Below are 26,577 nucleotides of genomic sequence, written 5' to 3' on the forward strand. Positions count from 1 at the left end.
TACTGTACTTGAGATGAGCTCCCTTGTTTAACTGTAATTATTATATAATGTATTATTATTGTGGTCTTTGCCAGGTTTTCTTGCAATTCTAATTTTGCACTTCACTTGCTTAACTCTAATTATATATAAGATATATCTTTGCCTTTGTGTCAATAATAGTATAATAATAATAATAATAATAATAATAATAATAATAATAATAATAATAATAATAATGGAGCTCTTTGCCAGGTTATCTTGAAATTTCAATCTTGTAATTCCCTTGCTTAACTCTAATTATATATAAGATATATCTTTGTCTTTGTGTCAATAATAGTATAATATAATAATAATAATAATAATAATAATAATAATAATAATAATAATAATAATGGAGCTCTTTGCCAGGTTTTCTTGCAATTCCAATTTTGCACTTCCCTTGCTTAACTCTAATTATATATAAGATATATATTTGTCTTTGTGTCAATAATAGTATAATGATAATAATAATAATAATAATAACAACAACAACAATAATATTGGAGCTCTTTGCCAGGTTATCTTGTATGTACAATATTAAATAATAATAATAATAATAATAATAATAATAATAATAATAATAATAATAATAAAGCTCTTGACCAGGTTATCTTGCAATTCCAATCTTGCAATTCACTTGGTAAGCTCTAATAATAATAATAATAATAATAATAATAATAATAAAGCTCTTGACCAGGTTATCTTGCAATTCCAATCTTGCAATTCACTTGGTAAGCTCTAATAATAATAATAATAATAATAAAGCTCTTGACCAGGTTATCTTGCAATTCCAATCTTGCAATTCACTTGGTAAGCTCTAATAATAATAATAATAATAATAATAAAGCTCTTGACCAGGTTATCTTGCAATTCCAATTTTGCACTTCCCTTGCTTAACTCTAATTATATATAAGATATATATTTGTCTTTGTGTCAATAATAGTATAATAATAATAATAATAACAACAACAACAATAATATTGGAGCTCTTTGCCAGGTTATCTTGCAATTCCAATCTTGCAATTCACTTGGTAAGCTCTAATAATAATAATAATAATAAAGCTCTTGACCAGGTTATCTTGCAATTCCAATCTTGCAATTCACTTGGTAAGCTCTAATAATAATAATAATAATAATAAAGCTCTTGACCAGGTTATCTTGCAATTCCAATCTTGCAATTCACTTGGTAAGCTCTAATAATAATAATAATAATAAAGCTCTTGACCAGGTTATCTTGCAATTCCAATCTTGCAATTCACTTGCTAAGCTCTAATAATGATGATGATGATGATGATGATGATGATGGAGCTCTTGATCTTGCAATTCCAATTTTGCACTTCCCTTGCTTAACTCTAATTATATATAAGATATATCTTTGTGTCAATTATAGAATAATAATAATAATAATAATAATAATAATAATAATAATAATAATAATGGAGCTCTTGACCAGGTTATCTTGCAATTCCAATCTTGCAATTCACTTGCTAAGCTCTAATAATGATAATGATAATGATAATAATAATAATAATAAAGCTCTTGACCAGGTTATCTTGCAATTCCAATCTTGCAATTCACTTGGTAAGCTCTAATAATGATGATGATGATGATGATGATGATGATGATGATGGAGCTCTTGACCAGGTTGTCTTGCAATTCCAATCTTGCAATTCACATGCTAAGCTCTAATAATAATAATAATAATAATAATAATAATACAGTAATTAATAATAATAATAATAATAATAATAATAATAATAATAATAATAATAATGCTCTTGACCAGGTTATCTTGCCATTCCAATCTTGCAATTCCCTTGCGAAGCTCTAATAATAATGATAATTATGATGATGATGGTGGTGGCGGTCTTGACCAGGTTATCTTGCAATTCCAATCTTGCCCTTCATTTGCTTAACTCTTATAAAAAGAAGCTCCCAAAACCAGGCAGCTTAGGGTTCAAATTGCCAGCATTTTCAAATAGCACAGAGAGAGGAATGGTGTTTAATGGTGTGACACAGATATTGTATGTTTCCCCACAAAGGTGTCAGCCACTTCCAATGGGTTCTGGGCTGCCAGATGGGAGGATGGATGGGTGGGTGGCGGGGAATCTCATCTCCCGTGTATATCTTCAGTACAGTCTCTCTCCTTTTTGTACACTTCCAAGGAAAACTGGCCAAGTTTTTTGCCCCAGAGGAAAGAGATAGGGGTGGTTGGGGGATTTCCAAATAGTAGAAAAAGCATTGGTTAAGTGGCAACGGCAGCAGTTTAGCAGAGCAGAAGCTTCTGAGCGTAGCAGTAGAGCAAAGACCGGAGCAGAGCCGAGCATTCGAAGGCACAAAAGGCCTTTTTGAAAGAACAGGAATGTTAAGGCCTAGCGGTCCTAACTTTATTTGTTGTTATGATGACGGCCTCATGTCTAAAGGGGAGACCAAACTCCCAGTGGTCACTCACTTTGGAGGCTTGGAAGAGGGTTGGAAAGGAACCCCAAGCTTGTCCATGCAAGCAAACACGGCCCAGGCTCTCGTAGCTGGACCCAGGCCCAGAGATAGCCCCTTGACCCCCAAAGCCAGGGCCATGTCGTCTCCCGTCCTCACTGCGTCTGGGGAGGGGGCTCTCTCTATGTGTGTGCGTGTGTGTGTGCGTGTGCATGCGTGTGCATGTGTGCTGGGGGGTGGGTGGGCGGGTGGGACTGCCCGCCGCCCTTCTGTGGCCCTCGGGGCGGGCGGGCAAGCGGGCGGGCGGCTGGACGGCGGGCCGGGGGTGCCGCCTGGGACGCCGGACCTGCGGCCGAGGATGCCTGTGTCATAGACCCTCCCTCTGATGCGCCTGCTCCCTACAGACTGCCCCGCGATGCCACCACCACGCCCAGAATCCGTGAGCTGCAGATAAGCCCTGTAGAGAAATCCCGGCTTCAGGAGCTGCTCGGCACAGGGTGGGGCTCTTGTCCTGAATGTTCATGCACTTTTGTCCTGTATCCAAAGTCCTACTGTATGATGATGACGATGATGATGACCATGACGACGAGGAAGTTGGGGTCCAGGGAGCGCAGAGGCTGAGCCAGGGACCGCAGGAGGAGACGGGACAGGAGAGGGGGGCTGTGGGGCTGGCGGTCCGGCGCATGGGGCAGAGGCACCCACGGCAGCGTTCCTCTAGGAGAGGAGCCCCTCGGCGGCCTCTGGGCAGGTGCCCCTCTACGCTCCCCTCCAGGACTGTCTTTGGTCGCTGGCTGGCTGGCTTTGTGTGGACGGGAAAGCAAAGGGTCTAGCGGATGATGCTCTCCTCTTCCCCCCTGTCTTCTGGGGAGCCCCTGAGAGATGATGCAGGTCTCTGCTGTCCCGGCGGGGAGACCGGGAAGGTGCCAGCCCAGGTACAAAACGGGGGCCCCCAAGGGGACCGGCAGCAGCCCCAGTTCTGCCACATGGCGAGGCGTCAAGTGGGAAATCGGGGAAGCAGGTCTTTCCTCATGCCGCTACATACATCCTGGCCTTTAGAGATGATTTTTGGACATTCGGGTGAAAACAAATCTAAGCAGGCCCTTCTTTGCCTGGGGGCTTCCGGGACGACACCCCGCAACTTGCACTTTGGCAGCCCACCATCGCCATGGGGCAGAGGGAAGGCTGCCTGCCGTTTTGTTTGGAACAAGTCAAATAAGTCAACGGGGCTTCCAATGATTACATTAAGAATAGGCCCCTCCAAAAAAAGGAGTCTGCCAACGCCCATAGACAACAAAGACAAATGGATTTGGAATCCATCCAGAATACAACAATCTTATCCATCCAGAATACAACATTCGGCGCAAACTGATTGGTGTTTCCTCCGGGGTGGCACCGACCCTTCTCCGGCAAGGACAGCAGAGACCCACTCGTAGGCTTGTCTCTGACACATAGGTTGGCATTTCCACCTTCCAATTGCCCATGGCCCAAACAAAGGGGTCCATGGGTGCCACTGGGGCCAAATTCTAGGCCGCTGGGGCCGGGGCCGGGACCGGGAGGAGGGGGCTTGTGCCACAGGAGGCACCGGGCAGCGGGAGTCTTTCCGGCTTGGCCCCTATTTGGTCGACGAGCGAGCCGCCCTCTGCATGGGCTGGCCCAGACCCCGGCCCACATTCTGCAGAAAGCGAGACCCCCTAGCCGCAGCGGTGATGGCGGGACTCCGGCAGGACCCCCGAGCGCCTCTTTGGACCGGCGGCCCTTGCATCATCCCTGAGCGGCCTCCCCGGGGCGTGCGTCTCAAGCGGGTCTCGCCCAGCCGTGCCTAACGCCCAGCCCTCTCTGTCTGTCTGTTTGTCTCTTGCAGCAGTATCACCCCACAGACATCGCCGGGCAGCTCAACCTCTCCGACCCCTCGGTCAGCACCGTGGTGTGACGCCCGAGACCCCAAGGGGACAGACCAATGGAGACTCTGACGGGGCCTGTCCGGAGGCACCCAAGCCCAGGCTCGGCCAGCCATCCGCAGCGTCTGCATTGCTTCCTCCCCTCCTGGCCTTTTTTGGTCTCTGGGCCCTTTGGATGAACCACACAAACACCAGGCCCACTTGGAGCAGCCAGCCCTCCCTGACCCCCTTCTTTTTCCAGGCCTTTCTGATGCCAACAGAGACAGGGATTGTGGCTCCCAACAGCCGCAAAGGGGAGGCCGGGTGTTCTCCGAAGCGGATGGGGCTCTTCATCCTCTTCATCCGACACGCATGCGCAGGACTTCTTCCACCCCACGGCCACCACGTCCCATCTCTTCACGTCACGCCAGAGGAAGACGGAGGGGCTTCTCGTGGGCCGTCTTGTACATAGCCCTTCAGGCTCATCTCATCTGGAGTGACGTGATGCATGTTCTCCGGCTCTTCCTGGGGAGATCCCGCCCAAAAGAAACTCTTCTTCTTTCACCGCTGTTCCTTTCCTGCTGCCCACTTTTTGGACCATTCATCAAAGGGAACTTTGGGGTCTCGATAAAGGCGGGTTTCAGCAAAAGGATGGCAAATGGGGAACTTTCCAGACCTTTCCTTGCCCTGCGCTAGCACCTCCTAGCTCCCCACTCTGAACGGTTTCAACTGTCCTCAGTTACGGCTCCAGGTAAGGGATCCAGGTGGGTTGCAGAAGTACCCTATTGCTTCCACCTCAGACTTAGAAAAGCCTACAGCACACAACTCAAGGCAGGCCAGCAAAACGTGGTTTCAAGCCCATCCTGAGAGGTCTCCGGCTCCAAGATCATGAGCCATCAGGCCACCCTCTCCTCTGTCTAGCCCATGGTGGCCAGCTCTGGTTGGAAGCCTCTCCAAGGCCTGCCTTGGCCATCCTTGCAAAGAGCGAGGCCGCTGTGCTCAGCCTTCCCAGTGATTGTGGCAGGAGGTGGGCATGAATGCCAGCCAATGCCATAAGGTTTCATTCCAGGTTTGCCAATGATCCATCATCCATCCCTAAAGGCCAGGTTTTGTGTTGCTGACCTTTCAGCTGAGAATAGGTGAGGTGTGCCACCCATTCTGGACCCACATTTTCATTTTGGTGAAACAGCAAAGGGCACCTAGCTTTAACCAAGCCCCTGTGATCCTACAATCCAACCAGGCAGCCCCACATTGCAAGCAAGCTCAGTGCATCATCCACAGCAGCACACAACCAAACCTCTTGCTTTTCCAAGTGTTGCTTCCTCCTCCTCTTCCTCTGGCAATGTGTCCCAGACCAACGTTAGTCTGGAGCACATGTGCCAGAGTGCCGGCCATGCATCAAGAGGCATTCACACAGACACAACTGGCCACTCTTCTCCTCTGTGATGAGAACAATAGCTCAGCCTCGGAGCACGTCCCGTGCATCATCATGCGCGGGGCTTGCTCCCAGGTAGAGGCACATCTCCCCAGCGAAAGCAACCTGGAACGTGCAGCCAAGGTTGCCCTGGACTCTCCTGTAAATAGATGTTGGGTAGATCGGGGTGGCATCTCAACGGGGCATCCGCATCTGATCATGATCAGTAATCAACATATTTATTTACAATTGTACTGTGAATTTTTGTAACAGCTGACGGGTATTCTTCAATGAACTTCGTATGCCAACAAGAGTGTGTGTCTCTGTCTGTCCCTGAGCCACATTCAGAATGATATATATGGGGAGGGGGGAGGCAAAACCGGCCACGCTCCTGGCCCCACAAAGGGCTGGGAAGGTTGGTTTTGTGGCTTCGATACACACAGAGGACGCCCAGAAGCAGGGCGGTGGGACCATTTTGGGGGAAAGAAAGAAAAATGACAAGACAATAATTCCTGGGAAATTCAACAGACACACCTGTGGGACTTCGTAACCCTCCAAAAAGTCACAGATATCTATACAGTATAAAGGAGGTAAACAAAGGTTGTGTCTGTTAAGTCACAGTAATATTATGCACATATATCCACCAAATATTGACACGTAGCAGTGTAGTGTTTCTAAAATAGATATTTCAGGATTAAATTCTCACAAGTATGTGTTCATATAACAAAACAGTTTGAGTTTTAATTACTCTGCTGCTTAAAGCATATAATGCAGGGTTAAGCTTTTACTCATATATGCATAAGTAACACAATAGTTAGAGTTCAATTCAGCAAAACAGTTTGAGTTCTAATTACTCTACTGCTTAAAGCATATAGTGCAGGGTTAAGCTTTTACTCATATATGCATAAGTAGCAAAATAGTTAAGAGTTCAATTCACTCTTTTGCAACTTGTTATACCAATAGTTGCACAGTATGTTGCAAGTACAGTAGAGTCTCACTTATCCAACACTCGCTTATCCAACGTTCTGGATTATCCAAGGCATTTTTGTAGTCAATGTTTTCAAAACATTGTGATCTTTTGGTGCTAAATTCGTAAATACAGTAATTACTACATAGCATTACTGCGTATTGAACTACTTTTTCTGTCAAATTTGTTGTGTAACATGATGTTTTGGTGCTTCATTTGTAAAATCATAACCTAATTTTTAATGTTTTAATGTTTAATAGGCTTTTCCTTAATGCCTCCTTATTATCCTACATATTCGCTTATCCAACATTCTGCCAGCCCGTTTATGTTGGATAAGTGAGACTCTACTGTATATGCATAAGTAACAAAATAGTTAGAGTTCAATTCACTATTTTGCAACTTGTTATACCAATAGTTGCACAGTATGTTGCAAGTACAGTAGAGTCTCACTTATCCAACATAAACGGGCCGGCAGAACGTTGGATAAGTGAATATGTTGGATAATGAGGAGAGATTAAGGAGAAGCCTATTAAACATCAAATGAGGTTATGATTTTACAAATTAAGCACCAAAACATCATGTTACACAACAAATTTGACAGAAAAAGTAGTTCAATATGCAGTAATTCTACATAGTAATTACTGTATTTACGAATTTAGCACCAAAATATCATGATGTATTGAAAACATTGACTACAAAAATGCGTTGGATAATCCAGAACGTTGGATAAGTGAGACTCTACTGTATATGCATAAGTAACACAATAGTTAGAGTTCAATTCAGCAAAACAGTTTGAGTTTAATTCACTCTGCTGCTTAAAGCATATAGTGCAGGGTTAAGCTTTTACTCATATATGCATAAGTAACAAAATAGTTAAGAGTTCAATTCACTCTTTTGCAACTTGTTATACCAATAGTTGCACAGTATGTTGCAAGTAGTTGTCTTCTTTTTCTTTTTTGCATATGAGGAGAAGGTTGGTAAGTAGAAATGAAGGAAGTCTCTGATATGAGAAATGTTTGTGGTGTCCTTAATATTATATGAACAATATTACTGTGACTTAACAGACACAACCTTTGTTTACTTCGTAACCCTCAGCAAGGAATAGAGGAGAAGCTGGCCCACCCACCCAGCCTCTCCTCTATTGCTCAGGACTCTTGGTGAGTCCTTCTGCTATCAGCATTTCAGGCAAAACAACAGCCAAGAGGCAACCTGGCCCACCTCACAGGATGAACAGAAAGGCCGTGTCCTCCCACAGCAGCCTCAGCGTTGGCGATGCTCTGCCCGCCTGGCCAGGGTCCCTGCCCTCCTGTGCACCACTGCCATCATTGCCATCATCCTCCGGCGGGCGACAGCCAGCGAGCCAGCCAGGATGCAGGCGCAGATGCTGGTGAGGAAGGTGGAGGGTCCGATGAGCAGGAAGAAGGCGTAGTCCTGGGGGTTCAGCCAGGAATCCTGGCAGTGGGCGAAGGAGCCGTTCCCGAGGGAGACGATGGGCCTGTGGGAAAGGAACGCTGGGCGCTTGCAAGAGACGGCACTCACCTCTGCAAAGGAAAAAACAAAGGCAAAGTAAGGTCTGTGTCACTGGTTCAGAGTGGCTTCTACTCTACACCTGTTGGGAAATCATCCTGGACTACTCAAGTCCAAATGTAGTTAGATAGATGATAGAGTTAAATTGAGGGAATCCTTTCCCTGTTTCCAAAGCATGCCTAGACAGGCTTTACTGTGTTTCACTCCATCCTGTTTACGTCACATCCCTTACTTTGAAGTTAGTAGAAATGTGAATCTTTAGGGACACTAACTTCTCATTGGTCAGAGTGTCTTTTATGGCCCCAGTAAACTGGACCATGAGGTCGGAACCATTTTGGTTTTTTCTTCTCCCTTTGCTCTTCAAGCTAACAAGCAGCATCCTGCCATCTCACCTGGCAAGATGTAACTATGTAGATGTTTGTTATTTTTCCTTTCTTATTTTTCCTTAGAAACCAGTCTAGAGTAGACTAGACAGCTCCCAAGCCTTTCTATCTACAATGGAGTTCTTTTTACCTAAATAAATATTTTTTGAACTTTTATTGAGACTCTGCACTCCATTGCAATCCTAAAGGCTTCTCTTGCTCGCCAGTGTAAGTAACTGTTGCATTTGAAAGCTTTGCTTTTGCTACTCTGCTGATTTTGGTGGAATCTCCCCCAGAGAGGGTTAAATTGAGTCTAACCGCTCAGAGATTACCACAACAACACCATCCCATGGCTCCTCCTTGCTGCATGTCTGCGCCAGAAAAGAACACCCTTGGCATTTCCTCCAAGAGGCCTAATGCCTTCTCCAGAAGACACTCAGACTTTTGCCATCTGGATCCTGTCTTTCCATTCAACCCATTCCAAGATGATCCCCACCCAGGGCTGCGGCCCCTCAACTGCTATGGACAACCCCATCATGGAGGTTTTGCTCCACTTCAAGGCCTGCAAGATGCCTGCCTTCTGGGTGTCGGGAATGGAAGAGCCGTTAAGCTCTAATCACCCTCTTTATGAGGTAAATTCCCATTAAAATAGCAGAGGAAAAAATTGCAGCAGCGGTGAGACTTACGGGTGTGAGTTTGGAAGGCCTCTGCGTCATCAGGAAGGCAAAAGGGATGCAAAGTTAGCTTTAAAGTTTAAAAGCATTTATTGAGGTAAAGAAATCCATTGATGGATAGAAAAAGTTTGGACCTAACTGGCTTATCTATCCTGTTCTAATACACATAGACGGATTAAAATAACAAAGCTCTAGATAGCTACATCTTGACTAATAGAGGACAGAGGTGCATCCTCTCTGGAACAAAGCAGGAAGCTGGAATGGCGACCAAGCCTCGTGGGGCTGTTCTTCTCTAGGGCCATAAACATTCCAAAAGGCCAAATTGGGGAAGTTACGTCAAAGCCCTAGGAGAGATCACATTTCTGGGAACATCAAAGGGTGGGCTGACCTAAATAGGATGGGAAGCAGGAAACAATGGTGAATCCTATCTAGGCATGCTTTGGAAACAGAGAAAGGATTCCCTCAATCTAACTCTATCATCTATCTGACTACATTTAGACTTGAGTAGTCCAGGATGAATCCCAACACTGGGCAGCCTTGTTTTCCTGGATGTTCATACCAGATAGAGCAAAGAGATGATGACTCCAAAAAGCACCGGCATGAAAGTCCACGGTGCACACCCTCCACTCTTCTCCCATTACATGTTTACATGTGCGGAGAAGGGATGTTGGATGTTTATTTTATTATATTATTATATTATAACCGCTGCTACCAGTGTAAAGATGTTTATAATGCGGCCACCAGATGTAACGGGGATTATCCACACTTGCCACCACTATGGGAAGATATAGCCACTAGCTACTTAGAGAGGAGACCTTTCAAATTTTGTTTTTCTTCTTTCTTCTTGTTTGTTTTTGATGGTAATATATATGACAGAAGCTGGGATGTTTAAAAGAACAAAAGCACGTTTATTCTGGCACAAAGCTTAATGGTTACAGTAACTTTCTCTTTAGAGGCACTTTGGTTAACAGTTGCAAGGCTAGAATGAGGTGTTTCAAACTTCTTAAATGTCACTTCTTTCTTTACTGCTCTAAAATGCAGTCACCCTGTGAATCACAGATTATCTGTTCCTCATCAGGAGACAGACTACCATAAAATAAGTCACCAAACTTATTTTAAATTGACGCAAAAATAAGCATTTCAGTCTCCCTGATCCCCTCAACTGAGGATCAGTCTTCACTGTACCTCATCAGGGCACAGACTAACTGCTTCTTTTTCAAACCTGCACTTCTCCACCAAAACGGCAGTTGGCTCCGCCCCCTTCTCCATGGCAACCAACTCATGAGTGCAGAGTAACTGAAATATTGACCCCTTTAAAACGCAATTAACCATGACATCTGTAATCTAAAAAAAATCACACTTCATTACAACTTATATCTCCAATTTAAGTAATATTACTGGAAGAGCGACAAGAAAGGACGTGAATGCCACTGCTCTTCTCTTGCCTTTCCCCATAATTACAAACTCTGAAAACATCTTTGGATGTTGTGGCTGTTCCTGTCCTTTCCTTTCCTTCTCAGAACCCACCACTTTTCTCTTATCCACTCGGGACCCTTCCAAGTGCAGCCAGACCCCAGCCCTGCCCCGCTGCCCTCCCTACCTCACCTGGGACCTTGTCAATGTTGTCCGTCAGCCACTGGAAGAGAGGATGGATGGCACAGGAGCAGGCCCAGGGGTTTCCGGCCAGCTTCAGGGAGCGGAGCAGGGGCACGTTCTCAAAGAAGCCTGACTCGATAGAAGTCAAAGCGTTGCCCTGCAGCGAAAGGCTCTGGAGCCGCGGTATGGCGCCCACCAGCTCTGCCTCCAGCTTCAGGAGCCGGTTATTGTCCAGGTTGAGCGCCATCAAGCTAGGCACCGGCAAGAAAATCTCCGGCAACAGGAGACTCAAGTAGTTCCCACTCAGGTCCAGCTCCTGCAGCTGGCTGAGGCCGGCCAGGGCCTGGCGGTGGATGCTCACCAACTGGTTGCTGCGGAGGCTCAGGCGGGACAGGGTATTCTGGGCCACAAAGCTCCTGTTCCGGAGGGCGGTGATACGGTTGTAGTCCAGCAGGATGGTGGTGGCGTTGGGAGGCAGGTTGTCCGGCACAAAGCGTAGCTGGTGCTCTATGCAGTTGACCTCCCTGTCGGAGCAGGTGCAGACCTCTGGGCAGCCAGAGACGGAGCAGGGCAGGAGGAAGGCAACCATGACCATGGCCAGGGCAGGAGCCATGAAGGCACACCAAAAGTCCTCTGGAGAAGGCAACGTCTCCTCAGGATCCTGGGGCAGAACACGGTGCTGCTGCCAATGCTTTCCTGTTCTCCTAGCAAAGGGAGGCCATTGCTGTCCGTCCAGCGCAGCCGTCTCTCCCTTTCCAGCCGCCCGGATCCTACAGGAGAGGCTTTGCCTGCGCCCCTGCGCAACTCTTTTCGAAGGCAGCTGCTCTTCCTCTCTGCCCTTCTTTCTGGGTGGGGTTTTTGCTCTTCCTTAGCAAATATTTTCACAGCACAGCTTCGCCTGCCAAGGGGCAAAGCCACAACTTCCTCATGGCTGGCTCTGTCTTCTCCCAAAGAACCGGCTGTGCCAGCCTCTGGGCTCACCTGGCAATATTGCCCCCGGCTGGACAGCCTCATCTTGTTTCCTCCTTCCTACTCTTTCGGGTGGCATGTAGCACAGGCCTGCAAAATCAGGGAAGAACCAGGTGCCCCCTGGGACTCCTTGCCACAGGAAACCGCCATGACTGGGACAACCAATCAGCCAAATATCTCAGACTTCCTGTGGAAGCTGTCTGCACCCTGAAGAAGAAGAGCTCCATTTGAACCGAATGAGCCACCATGCGCCTTAGGCCTGCCTTTGCCCACAAGCAGGGGTCTGTGGGAAATGGGCAACACAGGAAACTAGGGAAACCCAACCGCAACGAGACAAGAGAACACAAATGTCTCCACAAACTTTTATTGCCATTCCTTCTTCGGGATGCGGCAACATCATGGGTATTTGGCATCATAGATGATCTTGGAGGAGTTCCTCCGGTCCCTTTCGTCTTCTGCCGTGAGGTTGAGAGAGTGCGACACCTTGTACTCAATCATTGTGATGAGGGCGACTTCCTCGGGATCCAGGTGGCTCAGGGTGGCCTCTGGGTGCAGAAGGAGACAGACAGACAGGCAGAGAGGGAGGTGTTTTTCTTTGATTAATGAGCGTTAAACTAATGAGAAATTATTTAATGTTACTGGGTGCTGGCAACAACAAATCTATTATGTTGTCTTTTTAAAATATAGTTTACAAAAGCTTCAGGAGATTCTACCACAAACGCATGAAAGAACCCTCAGAAGCTACCTAAAGAAGGGATTCTGATCCAGAAACGACGATTACAAAATACCCGGGAATCCTTGTTGTTCTACACTCCTATATTTTTTACATTCCTTTATACGCATCTCCGAGACAATGATGAATTTATCTACAATTTACAGAAGAAATGATCAGTTGTTTATTGCATTGACCCTGCATTCCTAAGACTTTATCTGCGTGGGACAATACGGAAATTCAAAGTGTTGAACTCAGTCACTGAATATACTGAAAAAAATACAAGCATGAATATGTTTGATGTAATGTTGTAAACAGTTTTCATTTGTGCATTACTCACGCGCCTGTAATGATTATATTTTGTCTGTTACCATTGTTCTATTCTGTATATTTATTTATTTATTTATTTATTTGCTACATTTATATGCCGCCCTTCTCACCCTGAAGGGGACTCAGGGCGGCTTACAAATTAAATTTACATACAATATAATATTAACATAGTACAATACTGGTAATAAATTACTATATTGTACTGTATCAATATATTGTAATATTATTAGTAATATTACATGTAAAATATAATATATAATTAATATTATTATATTGTATTATTAGTATTATATCGTATTACAATATAATATTATGAATATTATATGTATATACAATAGGTTACAATTATTATATATTATTGTAAATTATATTGTATATATAAATACATATATATAAACACACACACACACAAATATGTATATAAGCTAGTCATAGGACAACTGTATCTCTACATGTATCTACAGATTTCTGTGTACTTCAGTGTAGGCCCTGGGAGAGCCTTCTTGGACTCATAGTGTTGTCTAAAGAGATGCTGGCCACTTACCTTGATGATATTTGATGATGCCGGTCTGTCCTGCCAGGGAGGTGGGAAGACCGGCAGCAACCCCCCCCCCCTTTCTCAACGTACCCGTGCAGGCCGGCAGACACACCGAGCAGTTACTCCAGGCAGTTCTTCGCCGACAGTCATCCACACACGTCTGCACCAGGACGCCACAAACTGCAGCAAGAGAAATGGTGCCGTTATTGGTTTCCAGCGCAGAAGCCTTACCAGCACCTATTCCTTTTGTTCTCCTATGTTTGTCAGTTCAGGCACACCTACTTCCTTTCTCCCTCAAAGCAAACCAAGGCCTGAACGGAGGATCTTGGATCCCCAGCACAGACAGTGCAATTCATCCCTGTACTCCCTGTGTACTTTTTATACACAGAAAGAAAGGAGAAAAATGAGAAGCAGGAGGAACCGAATTCCAAGGAAAGTTGGGGCGTGGTGGATGGGGGAAGAAGGCCTCCTTCCCTCCAGGATGAGGTTCCAGGCAGTGTCTGAGTCAAGGCACTTCTCTGAAGGAAGACAAGTACAGTAGAGTCTCACTTATCCAACATTCGCTTATCCAACGTTCTGGATTATCCAAGGCATTTTTGTAGTCAATGTTTTCAATACATCGTGATATTTTGGTGCTAAATTCGTAAATACAGTAATTACTACGTAGCATTACTGCGTACTGAACTGCTTTTTCTGTCAAATTTGTTGTCTAACATGATGTTTTGGTGCTTAATTTGTAAAATCATAACCTAATTTGATGTTTAATAGGCTTCTCCTTAATCTCTCCTTATTATCCAACATATTCGCTTATCCAACGTTCTGCCGGCCCGTTTATGTTGGATAAGTGAGACTCTACTGTAAATAGACCTTTTCCTGGCTGCCGTGAATAGCCCTCATCATTCAGGATGACACTGAGGATGGCTGGTAGGAACCAGATTGGAACAGAAGCCATTTCTAGACAGTTCTGCACACACAAATATACACACAACACACAAAGACACTCTCCCATACACAACCTGCTTGAGAGAGTTAGAATGAACCAGGTAAACCATGTTTGCCACTCAGCGAGCAAAAGTCTTGGCCTGGACCTAAACCACACAATCTTTGGGCCGCAAAAGAGTCCCCTTGCCACCCCATATTGTGCTGACCACCAACACTCCACTTTGCAGGCCCAGTCCACAAGAGTCTCTCCCTGCCCGCCACTCACCTCTTTCCGCTGTGGTCTGGAATCTGCCACTGCAGTCACAGGCCGGGGGAGGCGGGCGCTCCAAGGCCCTGCGGCAATCTGGGCCGTGGAATCCCTCTGTGCAAACTGAAGGATGCCATAGTCATGGATATGTCACGGTCTGGGTCAGAGAGGCAAGAGGACCTTCCCCCAGTCCTCTTCCCACCCTGGTCTCATTCATGGTGAATGGTTGCCATCGCCAAGGCAAGCACCAGTGCCAGTGTCGGGCTTGCCTCCTGCCCGTTCCCCATAAAGACCCACGTACTGGTCCAGATGTAGAGCACCGAGTCCGGCTTGGAGACAACCCTGTCCATGGAGCTGACCAAGAAGAAGCCGGAGACGGCCTGGAGGACCGCGATGCAGACGCTGCGCTCCCACAGGCACTCCTGCTTGGCCTGCATCAGGCTCTCGGAGGAGGGCAAGAGTGGCACAGGGTCCCCATCTGTCACACTGAGGCCAGGGCGCTCCTCAAACCAGTCAGTGGCTGTGGAGAGAGAAGGCAGCCCTGTTGGAAATCACCCTGGACTACTCACGTCTAAATGTAGTCAGACAGATGATAGAGTTAGATTAAGGGAATCCTTTTCCTGTTTCCAAAGCATGCCTAGACAGGCTTTACTGTGTTTTACTCTATCCTGTTTACGTCACATGCCTTACTTTGAAGTTAGTAGAAATGTGAATCTTTAGGGACACTAACTTCCCATTGGTCAGAATGTCTTTTATGGCCCCAATAAACTGGACCATGAGGTTGGAACCATTTGGGTTCACTCTCCTCCCTTTGTTCTTCTAGCTAACAAGCAGCATCTTGCTGTCTCTCCTGGCAAGATGTAACTATTTAGACCAGGGGTCCCCAAACTAAGGCCCAGGGGCCGGATGCGGCCCTCCAAAGTCATTGACTTGGCCCCCGCCCTCAGTTTTAGACTTAGGCTCGCCCAAAGTCTGAAATGACTTGAAGGCACACAACAACAATCCTACTTAACGTGGCTATCTCATTGGCCAGAAGCAGGCCCACACTTGCTATTGAAATCCTGATGGGTTTACAGTATGTTGGTTAAAACTGTTTTTATTTTTAAACATTGTAGTGTTCTTTCATTTACTAATATTGTGCTATGGTAGTAATATAATATATTGTGTATACATATAATATTGATAATAATATTATAATGTAATACAATATAATACTTATTAATTTATTACAGTATTTCTACCCCACCCTTCTCACCCAATAGGGGACTCAGGGCAGCTAATAATAATAATACAATATAATATAATAATATTGTATAATATACTAATATTAATTATATGTCACATATTAAATGTAATATTACTAATAATATTACGGTATAGTGGTATAGTACAATATAGTAATATATAATGCTAATATTGTCCTGTGCTAATAATATAATTTATTGTATGTACATATAATTTGTAGGCCGCTTTGAGTCCCCTTCGGTGTGAGAGAGGGTGGGGTATAAATGTAGTAAATAAATAAATGTTGTTGGGGGTTTTTTTGTACTACAAATAAGACATGTGCAGTGCGCATAGGAATTTCTTCGGTTTTTTTTTTCAAATGGTAATTTGACCCCTCAATAGTCTGAGGGACCATGAACTGGCCCTCCTCTTAAAAAGTTTGAGGACCCCTGATTTAGACGTTTGTTATTTTTCCTTTCTTATTTTTCCTTAGAAACCAGTCTAGAGTAGACTAGACAGCTCCCAAGCCTTTCTATCTACAATGGAGTTCTTTTTACCCGAATAAATACTTTTTGAACTTTTACTGAGACTCTGCAATCAATTGCCATCCTAAGCTTCTCTTTGCTCACCCCGTGTAAGTAACTGTTACATTTGAAAGCTTTTGCTTTTGCTAGTCTGCTGATTTTTGGTGGGTTAAATTGAGTCTAACCGCTCAGAGATCACCACAACAAGCCCAAGATAAGGGGGCCTCTGGCACTGCTGAACGAGCCTCTCTCTAGACCCTGCAAGATGCTCAGCTGGCACCTTGGCATTAAATTTTAAAAACCAAGCAGAGATCTCACCAGGCAAAAGCTTTCCTTGTTTTTATTTGATTGCAGAAGCCTCTGAAGAAGGGATACTGATCTTTTGAAGCCCCACAGGCCCCTGAGCCTGCTCTTTGCAGTCTTTTATTCTGAAGCACCGAGCTCCCCCCCCCCCCCACAGCAACCTCACCTTCACTGCTTTTGCACAGGAAGGGCCTTTCCTCCTCACAGCGGGCGTCACGGAGAAGTCCGGTCACCGAGTCAAACCACACACAGTCCTTCAGGCCACCATCTGCCATGTCATCCTGCAAATACCTGTTGCACACACATTGAAAAGGAAACGTGCCAAATATAGGGCTCACGTATTATGTCCAACCCACCCACCAGACCTGACAATATGTGACATGAATGAATTTTTAAAATTATTTTTGTATTATTTATTTTTAATTATTATTATTATTATTATTATTATTATTATTATTAATTTTTATTTTTCATTTATTTATTAATTATTTATTTTAATGAATTTTTATTTTTAAAACACAAATAATACATACCGTACACATACAAAACATTTACAATTCCCACCACCAACACTAGGATTGTTTTCCTTTACATATTCATCTCTTTTTGAGACAATCTTTATATCTCTATCTTATACATTCCCATCCTATAACTATATAACATTTGTATCTTATTTCTTATGGCTTGATCTCCAGATCAACTAGGAGCCTCCGGTGGCCTAGGGGATAAAAGCCTTGTGACTTGAAGGTTGGGTTGCTGACCTGAAGGCTGCCAGGTTCAAATCCCACCCGGGGAGAGCGCGGATGAGCTCCCTCTATCAGCTCCAGCTCCATGCGGGGACATGAGAGAAGCCTCCCACAAGGATGGTAAAACATCAAAACATCCAGGCGTCCCCTGGGCAACGTCCTTGCAGACGGCCAATTCTCTCACTCCAGAAGCAACTCCGGTTGCTCCTGACACGAAGAAAAAAAAATTCCAGATTGATTCATGATATAGTTCTTTACCCTTGTCCATCTTTCTTCCATTTCTCTCATTCTATCTTCATTGCTTTTCAAAACATTTAATTTCACATTCATAATTTCAAATTCCATTTGCTCCACCATATATTGGTACCATTTACTTAGTGACCATTTTGATTTATCTTTCCACCCTAATGCTATTACTGCTTGTGCGCATTCAATTATTGCTTCTTTTATTTCCCTTTTATTTCCCGTTTCCTCTCTTTTCCCTAATACCACTATTTCCTTTGTTATGATCCACTCATTTCCTAGTATTTGACTCATTTTGTATAGTCTGCCAAAAATACTGTACATATTCACATTCCCACATCATGTGCATAAACCACCCTTTCTGATGACATCTATGCCCATGGCCCCATGTAAGCCGACCTGAGTCCCTTTGGGGAGATGGGGTGGGGTATAATAATAATAATAATAATAATAATAATAATAATAATAATAATTATTATTATTATTATTATTATTATTATTATTATTATCCATGCCAGCACTGACTACTCCCCTTTTTATAGTAGTATGCTAATTGGCAAGGTGTACGAATGAATGGATTTGTCCTTTTCTGAAGGTGTAGCAGAAATAGGGTTGTAGGCAAGTGGGCCCGGGCTGTGGTGCAGGCTGTTGAGCAACCAGCTGCAGCCAGTGCAACAAATCACTCTGACCAAGAGGTCATGAGTTCGAGGCCAGCTTGGAGCCCCGTGTTTGTCTTTGTCTTTGTTCTATGTTAAGGCATTGAATGTTTGCCTTATATGTGTAATGTGATCCGCCCTGAGTCCCCTTCGGGGTGAGAAGGGCAGAATATAAATGCTGTAAATAAATAAATAAATAAATAAATAAATAATAATTACATCACACAGTCCTAGACACTTGGGAAGTGTTCGACTTGTGATTTTGTGATATGAAATCCAGCATATCTATCTAGTTTGCTGTGTCATAATAAAATAATAAAAATAATAATAATAATAATGATAATGATAACTTTATTCTTATACCCCGCCCCATATCCCCAAAGGGACTTGGGGCGGCTTATATGGGGCCATGCCCATACACAACAATATAATAAAAACAATAAAACATATATCTCAACAACAAAACATCAGCATCAATAAAACAGTCATAAAAGGTCCATACAAAATAAAATGTTAAAAACAGGAGACGAATACACGGATCTGGGCCAAAGTGCAGAATATTTCAGAATCGGGGAGAGGTAGTTTCACAGCTAACATAGTCAATAAAGTGCTGATATAATACAGAAAGAGCTGAGAGTAGAGGGGCAGCACAAGCCATGCCAAACTCACTGTGCCACAGGTCTGCTGAGGGGCTCTTGTGTAGTCCAGCGAAAGACCGATTCCTCCTGCAGGTCATTCAGGCCGGTCCAGAAAGAGCCTTGGAAGTTTGAGTGGACCCAGTCCTGGAAGGAAGAGACAAGTGGAAGGCAGCTGGGCGTCCCTCTTGGCCCGTTCCCCAGAGAGACAGCCTGAGCATCAGCAAGAGGGAGGGGATTTTCTATATGGTGCAAGACCAATGGTACATCTTCAGCCTCTTCTGCAATAAGGATAGCATTTTGATTGCAGATGGTGGGAAAGGCCAAGGGCTAAAACAACCCACTCAGGCGAGATGGGATCTTGCTGGAGGTTCCCAGGGGCTTCCATGTTCACACCTTCCCCATCCAAAGCAGTTACCTTCTCCCGGAGCGAGGTCAAGTACAGCAGCTCTGTGTTCCTGAACCTCCGGCAAGAAGCCAAAGCCTCGTGCCACCCTCCGACCGAAAGCGGGTCCCAGAAGTAGCAGCTGCCGTTCCATGGCCTCCAGCCGGGCTCTGACGGGCAGGAACTCTTTGGGGCTGAAGGGAGACATTTCCAGGCTGAATGGTGTTGTGGTAATCTCTGAGCGGTTAGACTCAATTTAACCCTCTCTGGGGGAGATTCCACTAAAAATCAGCAGAGTAGCAAAAGCAAAGCTTTCAAATGCAGCAGTTACTTACACGGGGTGAGCAAGAGAAGCCTTTGTTTATTTAGGATTGCAATGGACTGCAGAGTCTCAGTAAAAGTTCAAAAAGTATTTATTCAGGTAAAAAGAACCCCATTGTAGATAGAAAGGCTTGGGAGCTGTCTAGTCTACTCTAGACTGGTTTCTAAGGAAAAATAAGAAAGGAAAAATAACAAACATCTAAATCAGGGGTCCTCAAACTTTTTAAGTGGAGGGCCGGTTCATGGTCCCTCAGACTATTGCGGGGCTGAATTATCATTTGAAAAAAAATACGAACAAATTCCTATGCACACTGCACACCTTATTTGTAGTGCAAAACACCCCCCAACAATTATTTATTTATTTATTTATTTACTACATTTATACCCCACCCTCTCTCAGAGCGGCTTACAAGTTGTATGTACATACAATATATTATATTATCAGCATAGCACAATATTAGCATTATATATTAATATATTGTACTATACCACTATACTGTAATATTTTTAGTAATAATATATAATTAATATTATTATATTGTATTATTATTATATTGTATTACATTATAATATTAGTATCAATATTATATGTATACACCAGGCCCATCGAAGCCATTTATCCGACCCCCATGGCACAAGGGCATAAGGGGGTTGGACTAAATGACCCAAGCGGTCTCTTTTTCTCTTACAACCATTATTATTATTGTTGTTGTTGTTGTTGTTGTTATTATTAACATTGAGGCTGGGTGGCCATCTGTCAGGGGTGCTTTGCTTGTGTTTTCGGTGCACAAAGGCAGAAGGGGATTGGACTCAATGGCCCAAAGGGTCTCTTCCAACCCTCTTTTTATTATTATTACTGTTATTTATTATTATTATTATTATTATTAATTATTATTATTGCTCGGTGGCCAACTATATTCCAGCCCTCCAACAGTCCAAAGGATTGTGAACTGGCCCACTGTTTAAAAAGTTTGGGGACCCCTGGTATACACAATATATTATATTATTACCATAGCACAATATTAGTAAATGAAAGAACAAGTGCAATATTTAAAAATAAAAACAATTTTAACCAACATAAAGCTATCAGGATTTCAATGGGAAGTGTGGGCCTGCTTTTGACCAATGAGATAGTCAAGTAGGATTGTTGTTGTTGTGTGACTTCAAGTCATTTCAGACTTTGGGTAAGCCTAGGTCTAAAACTGAGGGCGGGGGCCAGGTAAATGACCTTGGAGGGCCGCATCCGGCCCCCGGGCCTTAGTTTGGGGACCCCTGATCTAAATAGTTACATCTTGCCAGGAGGGATGGCGAGATGCTTCTTGTTAACTAGAAGTTCAAAAAGTATTTATTCAAAAGAATTCCATTGTAGATAGAAAGGCTTGGGAGCTGTCTAGTCTACTCTAGACTGGTTTCTAAAGGAAAATATGAAAGGAATAATAACAAACATCTAAATAGTTACATCTTGCCGGGAGAGATGGTGAGATGTTTCTTGTTAGCTAGAAGAACAAAGGGAGAAGAATGAACCAAAATGGTTCCAACCTCATGGTCCAGTTTATTGGGGCCATAAAAGACATTCTGACCAATGAGAAGTTACTGTCCCTGGAGATTCACATTTCTACTAACTTCAAAGTAAGGGATGTGGCGTAAACAGGATAGAGTGAAAACACAGTAAAGCCTGTCTAGGCATGCTTTGGAAACAGAGAAAGGATTCCCTCAATCTAACTCTATCATCTATCTAACTACATCTAGACTTGAGTAGTCCAGGATGATTCCCAACAAATGGGGCTGCTGGCAGGTGTTCCCCATGGTTCCCAGATGCCAGCGGATGGGTCTGGGATCAGCGGAGGCAAAGGCTGACAGCCAGAAGGCACACTGGAGTCCAGCCTTGAGGTTGCACTTGCTCCACTTTCTCCAATCTAAAGCAGAGTCTAAAGAAGGGTGTTGCTGCCTATCAGCCCCAAAAAGCAACTGTTGGCATCAGGGTTCAACAAGGAACCTGCAAATATATTGCTTTCCAGATGGCAGCCCCTCCAAAGCGCTTACCCAAAGCCCCTTTGCAGACCCATGCTTTGTGTCCTGAGCAAGGGGAGGCAGCCAGGGCCTGCTTTGCTCGGCGCTTCATCTCCAGGCAATTGCCCACCTTAAGCCGTACCCCAGCCATCCTAACAGAGAGAGAAAAGATGTGACACTCATGGCGGTGGCAGAAGGGCAAATGAGTTTGAAAAGGCCCTGGGCAGACACCCACAGAGTAAGAATGCCACTCCCAGGCATTGTCAGGGTGTCCCTTCTGCAGAAACAGAGAGCAGAGGGATTTGGTCTGGTCACCGTCCCAAGCACTCACCAAGGAAAAGGGGGGCGCAGGTTCTGCCCCGCAGCCCAGGTCCACGTGCCATCTCCATCCAAATCATTCAGGCCCACCCAGCTGTCCTTCCGCACCATGGCAGCAACCCAGGCCTGGGAGGGAGAAAATGGTTCACTTCAAGTCTCTTTCTCACAAGGGATCCCATTGGCTTATAGAGCCTCTCTCTCCCCACCAGCAATCCCTTTCAGTCCTGGCCAAGACTGAAACATATTCCAGAAAAGCAAGGAATATCAAGGGAGATAATGATAATAATAATAATAATAATAATAATAATAATAATAATAAGGAAACCGACGAAACCATTGATCATATCCTCAGCTGCTGTAAGAAAATTGCACAGACAGACTACAAACAGAGGTACAACTATGTGGCCCAAATGATTCATTGGAACTTATGCCTCAAGTACCACCTCCCAGCAGCAAAGAACTGGTGGGATCACAAACCTGCAAAAGTCTTGGAAAATGAGCACACAAAGATACTGTGTGACTTCCGAATCCAGACTGACAAAGTTCTGGAACACAACACACCAGACATCACAGTTGTGGAAAAGAAAAAGGTTTGGATCATTGATGTTGCCATCCCAGGTGACAGTCGCATTGACGAAAAACAACAGGAAAAACTCAGCCGCTATCAGGACCTCAAGATTGAACTTCAAAGACTCTGGCAGAAACCAGTGCAGGTGGTCCCAGTGGTGATGGGCACATTGGGTGCCGTGCCAAAAGATCTCAGCCAGCATTTGGAAACAATAGACATTGACAAAATTACAATCTGCCAGCTGCAAAAGGCCACCCTACTGGGATCTGTGCCCGAATAAAAACAATAACAATATAAAACACAATGATAGACATATATAAATACAGTAGAGTCTCACTAATCCAAGCTAAACGGGCCGGCAGAAGCTTGGATAAGCGAATATCTTGGATTAGCCTATTAAACATCAAATTAGGTTATGATTTTACAAATTAAGTACCAAAACATCACGTTATACAACAAATTTGACAGAAAAAGTAATTCAATACGTAGTAATGTTATGTTGTAATTACCGTATTTACGAATTTAGCACCAAAATATCACGATATATTGAAAACATTGACTACAAAAATGGCTTGGATTATCCAGAGGCTTGGATAAGCGAGGCTTGGATTAGTGAGACTCTACTGTATAAAAATTTAAACATCACCCAATAAAAATAAATGTCAAAAACTTAATAAAAACATGGATTAAAACAGAGAAGTTGTAAAAATAGACTGGGTAAAGTGCACCATATAAATATTGTAAACATGAGGTGACTGATAAAGTGCTGCAAATTCTTGGAAGTGCAAATTGGGATGGGAGTAGACCCTGTGTCTATATCAAGTGGAGAAAGGTAAAAAGTACAAACTGGTACGAAAATGGTCACGGATACAGGATTGTTATGGGGATGAGCAATTGCCATATAATCTAGTTCAAAGCAAATAATCTGGATTTTATACAGCTGTGTAGAAGGGGCCAAAGAAGTACCTTTTCTTTTGTACTGCTGAGAGTCAAGAGCATTATGCTTTCTCCATGAGCCTGGCAAGCATCTCGTGCCCCTTGCCAATTCTTGCTGCCATGCTCCTCGATGTAATAGCAATGTCCATCCCAGAACCACCATCCAGGCCCCTGAGGACATCTGGAGTTCACCAAACCTGCACAACAGGTACAAACATTGTTAATGTGGGATTTGTGTATTGGTAGTGTTTAAATGAAATTTGTATCTTGTCTGTATTGCATACTGATTGCATCATCCAGAGTGTACTATAGTCTGGAAAGAGTTAATTACAGTAGAGTCTCACTTATCCAAGCTAAACAGGCCAGCAGAAGCTTGGATAAGCAAATATCTTGGATAATAAGGAGGGATGAAGAAAAAGCCTATTAAACATCAAATTAGGTTATGATTTTACAAATGAAGAACCAAAACGTCATGTTATACAACAAATTTGACAGAAAAAGCAGTTCAATACGCAGTAATGTTATGTTGTAATTACTGTATTTATGAATTTAGCACCAAAATATCACGAAAAATTGAAAACATTGACTACAATAATAATAATAATAATAATAATAATAATAATAATAATAATAATAATAATAATAATAATTTTATTCTTATATCCCGCCCCATCTCCCTGAAGGGACTCGGGGCGGCTTACATGGGGCGAAGCCCAGGCATCAATAATATAAAACAGACAATAAAACAAATCAAACAAAATAAAACAAGTTAAAAACACATACAGTAGAGTACACATACAGTACACTTATCCAACACTCGCTTATCCAACGTTCTGGATTATCCAATGCATTTTTGTAGTCAATGTTTTCAATATATCGTGATATTTTGGTGCTAAATTCAAAAATACAGTAATTACTACATAGCATTACTGCGTATTGAACTACTTTTTCTGCCAAATTTGTTGTCTAACATGATGTTTTGGTGCTTCATTTGTAAAATCGTAACCTAATTTGATGTTTAATAGGCTTTTCCTTAATGCCTCCTTATTATCCAACATATTCGCTTATCCAACATTGTGCCGGCCCGTTTATGTTGGATAACTGAGACTCTACTGTATACCCTGATTTTTTTCCTCTCTTTTCTTCTTCTCTCCCCCCCCCCTTTTTTTTTGGTCTTTTTTTTTACCTCTATTTCTATGCTTATTTTTTCCTCTTGATACTTTCTCACTTTTCTATTGATATATTGTTCCACCACTTTCAATGTACAGTAGAGTCTCACTTATCCAAGCTAAACGGGCCAGCAGAAGCTTGGATAAGCGATTATCTTGGATAATAAGGAGGGATGAAGGAAAAGCCTATTAAACATCAAATTAGGTCATGATTTTACAAATTAAGCACCAAAACATCATGTTATACAACAAATTTGACAGAAAAAGCAGTTCAATATGCAGTAATGTTATGTTGCAATTACTGTATTTACGAATTTAGCACCAAAATATCACGATATATTGAAAACATTGACTACAAAAATGCGTTGGATAATCCAGAATGTTGGATAAGCGAGGTTTGGATAAGTGAGACTCTACTGTACTAAGAAGCTGTAATGTCCTTGATGTGTGGCTGGAACTGGGGAGTGTCCAGACACAAGTGTTTGTGCATTGCTGATTGTATCAGCTCTGTTCTGAGTTGAGTGCTGTCTGCCTAGGTGTTAAGTCCTGTGTCCATTGTCTGCAAGCCTGTTTGTCTTGTTTATTACTGCTTACAGTAAAACTTGTATATAGTTTTACCAACGACTCTTGGTGTCACTTTGTTCTGCGTTCCACTGATTCCATCCAACTACTGCTGCGCTACAAATTACTCTGACAAACATAGTGGCAATAGTGGCTTTTGCAGGGAAGAACGGTTGCATTCAGACACAAAGAAAGACCCCCTGCCCCAATCTGCCTCAAAAGCACAAGAACATATGAGCAGAACAGTGGGCAGTAGGTCAGCAAAGGAACAAATTGACCTTACCGTGGAGGCATGAAGGGCTGGAGTGGCGGGCACAGCGCAGGGAGCCATCGCACCGGCCAGTCAAGGGGTTGTAGACGCGGGTGCTCAAGCAGGGGGAGCAGCGCCTCTGGCACCGCCCGCCACAGAAGCCCAGGGAGCAGCCTGTGGGAACAGGATAGGAGCCTCAGAGAGTAAGGCCGAGATAGCCCCCAACTGCAGGAGGCATGAGTATGGCAGGACACTCACATGCCCGCACACTTCCTGCTGCCATTCTGTCTTGAGCCAGAGTGCCCACTGACCTGTCTTGATATGTAGCAGGGCCCCTGAGCCGCGGCTCTCCACCAGTACGGTCCCAGCCACTGTGTAATGGCTACCCCTCAAGCTCAGGAAGCCCCCACAGTGCTCCTTCTGCAGGTGGCAGGCATCCCTGGCTTCTTGGAGGGAGCCGTGACGTCGCCATTGCTGGGAAGCCGAGCCCCGGAGGGAGACCAGCAGCTTCTCCTGAAAAGTTGGCAGCTCGATATCTGGGCAGGAGAGAGGAAAGGAGAACGGAAAGGAGGCCCTTGGCAGCCCCAAACACCGCCCTTGAGTGGGGATGGGGGCGCAGGGTGAGCACCCACCTTCATCTCGCCGGCAAGCCCAAAGGAAACGGCTGGCCTCCAAGTCCCCTGCTTGGACTCCAGAAGAGCCATTGGAGGCCTGCAAGAGAGAAGATGGGTGCAACCTTGACTTCCATAGTACTGACCTGTTGCCTATCTTATTTTATTGCACTTTATTCCTTTAGCCGGCCATAGGTTCCCTTGTTTACGCCTTCCCCAGGACTTTAATTTGGACAATAGTTCAGGTATTGTTCTCCCCCCGATTGTATCTGACACCACTGACACTTTCTTTGGCCCAGTTCCTTTTATAATAATAATAATATAATAATAACTTTATTCTTATACCCCGCCCCATCTCCCCGGAGGGACTCAGAGCGGCTTACATGGGGCCATGCCTGGACACAACAGCACAAAATCAAATAAAAACAATAAACAAATCACCCAACAATAAAACATCAACATGAATAAAAAAACAGTCATAAAAGATCAATATACAAAATAATGTTAA

At 44.0% G+C, this 26,577-nt stretch overlaps 3 protein-coding genes and 1 long non-coding RNA gene across 25 annotated transcripts in view; 2 read left to right on the forward strand and 2 right to left on the reverse strand.

Annotated features, from left to right (window-relative positions):
* grin1 (glutamate ionotropic receptor NMDA type subunit 1) overlaps positions 1-6,058 on the forward strand; it is a 52,546-nt gene extending 46,488 nt beyond the window's left edge. For 12 of the 20 annotated variants that reach the window (XM_062959100.1, XM_062959099.1, XM_062959102.1 and 9 more), the window contains one exon: positions 4,316-6,058. In XM_062959100.1, the coding sequence (XP_062815170.1) occupies positions 4,316-4,384 (69 nt within the window). In that variant the 3' untranslated portion in view covers positions 4,385-6,058. Of the gene's footprint in view, positions 1-2,858; positions 2,952-4,315 lie in introns of those variants that run through there. The other 8 variants (XR_010000075.1, XR_010000077.1, XR_010000078.1 and 5 more) reach the window with 4 other exon arrangements.
* Positions 87-2,521, forward strand: LOC134293010 (uncharacterized). Its single transcript, XR_010000082.1, has 2 exons — positions 87-794; positions 1,016-2,521. It is a non-coding gene; the product is annotated as an uncharacterized LOC134293010 (long non-coding RNA).
* On the reverse strand, positions 5,948-12,037 carry lrrc26 (leucine rich repeat containing 26). Its single transcript, XM_008123555.3, has 2 exons — positions 10,881-12,037; positions 5,948-8,253 (listed from the first exon to the last, which is right to left on the reverse strand). The coding sequence occupies exons 1-2, from the start codon at positions 11,482-11,484 to the stop codon at positions 7,973-7,975; spliced, it is 885 nt and encodes a 294-aa protein (XP_008121762.1). The 5' UTR covers positions 11,485-12,037; the 3' UTR covers positions 5,948-7,972.
* Positions 12,038-12,190: 153 nt separating this feature from the next.
* LOC103281621 (uncharacterized) overlaps positions 12,191-26,577 on the reverse strand; it is a 37,699-nt gene continuing 23,312 nt past the window's right edge. For all 3 annotated transcript variants that reach the window (XM_062959094.1, XM_062959093.1, XM_062959095.1), the window contains 13 exons: positions 26,091-26,169; positions 25,770-25,994; positions 25,492-25,632; positions 23,509-23,675; positions 21,988-22,100; positions 21,690-21,808; positions 19,359-19,519; positions 18,975-19,087; positions 16,827-16,951; positions 14,911-15,129; positions 14,628-14,732; positions 13,511-13,600; positions 12,191-12,385 (listed from right to left, as the gene is read on the reverse strand). In XM_062959094.1, the coding sequence (XP_062815164.1) occupies positions 12,237-12,385; positions 13,511-13,600; positions 14,628-14,732; positions 14,911-15,129; positions 16,827-16,951; positions 18,975-19,087; positions 19,359-19,519; positions 21,690-21,808; positions 21,988-22,100; positions 23,509-23,675; positions 25,492-25,632; positions 25,770-25,994; positions 26,091-26,169 (1,806 nt within the window). In that variant the 3' untranslated portion in view covers positions 12,191-12,236. The remainder of the gene's footprint in view (positions 12,386-13,510; positions 13,601-14,627; positions 14,733-14,910; positions 15,130-16,826; positions 16,952-18,974; positions 19,088-19,358; positions 19,520-21,689; positions 21,809-21,987; positions 22,101-23,508; positions 23,676-25,491; positions 25,633-25,769; positions 25,995-26,090; positions 26,170-26,577) is intronic.

Source organism: Anolis carolinensis, unplaced genomic scaffold (assembly GCF_035594765.1).
Source record: "Anolis carolinensis isolate JA03-04 unplaced genomic scaffold, rAnoCar3.1.pri scaffold_7, whole genome shotgun sequence".
NCBI lineage: Eukaryota > Metazoa > Chordata > Lepidosauria > Squamata > Dactyloidae > Anolis > Anolis carolinensis.

What these genes read in the sequence shown, in the direction of transcription:
- lrrc26 (XM_008123555.3), bottom strand. Translation starts at nt 11,484, where the DNA reads ATGGCTCCTGCCCTGGCCATGGTCATGGTTGCCTTCCTCCTGCCCTGC. An exon ending in CAACATTGACAAGGTCCCAG is followed by an intron (nt 8,254 to 10,880) that starts GTGAGGTAGGGA and finishes TTTCCTTTGCAG; the next exon opens with AGGTGAGTGCCGTCTCTTGC.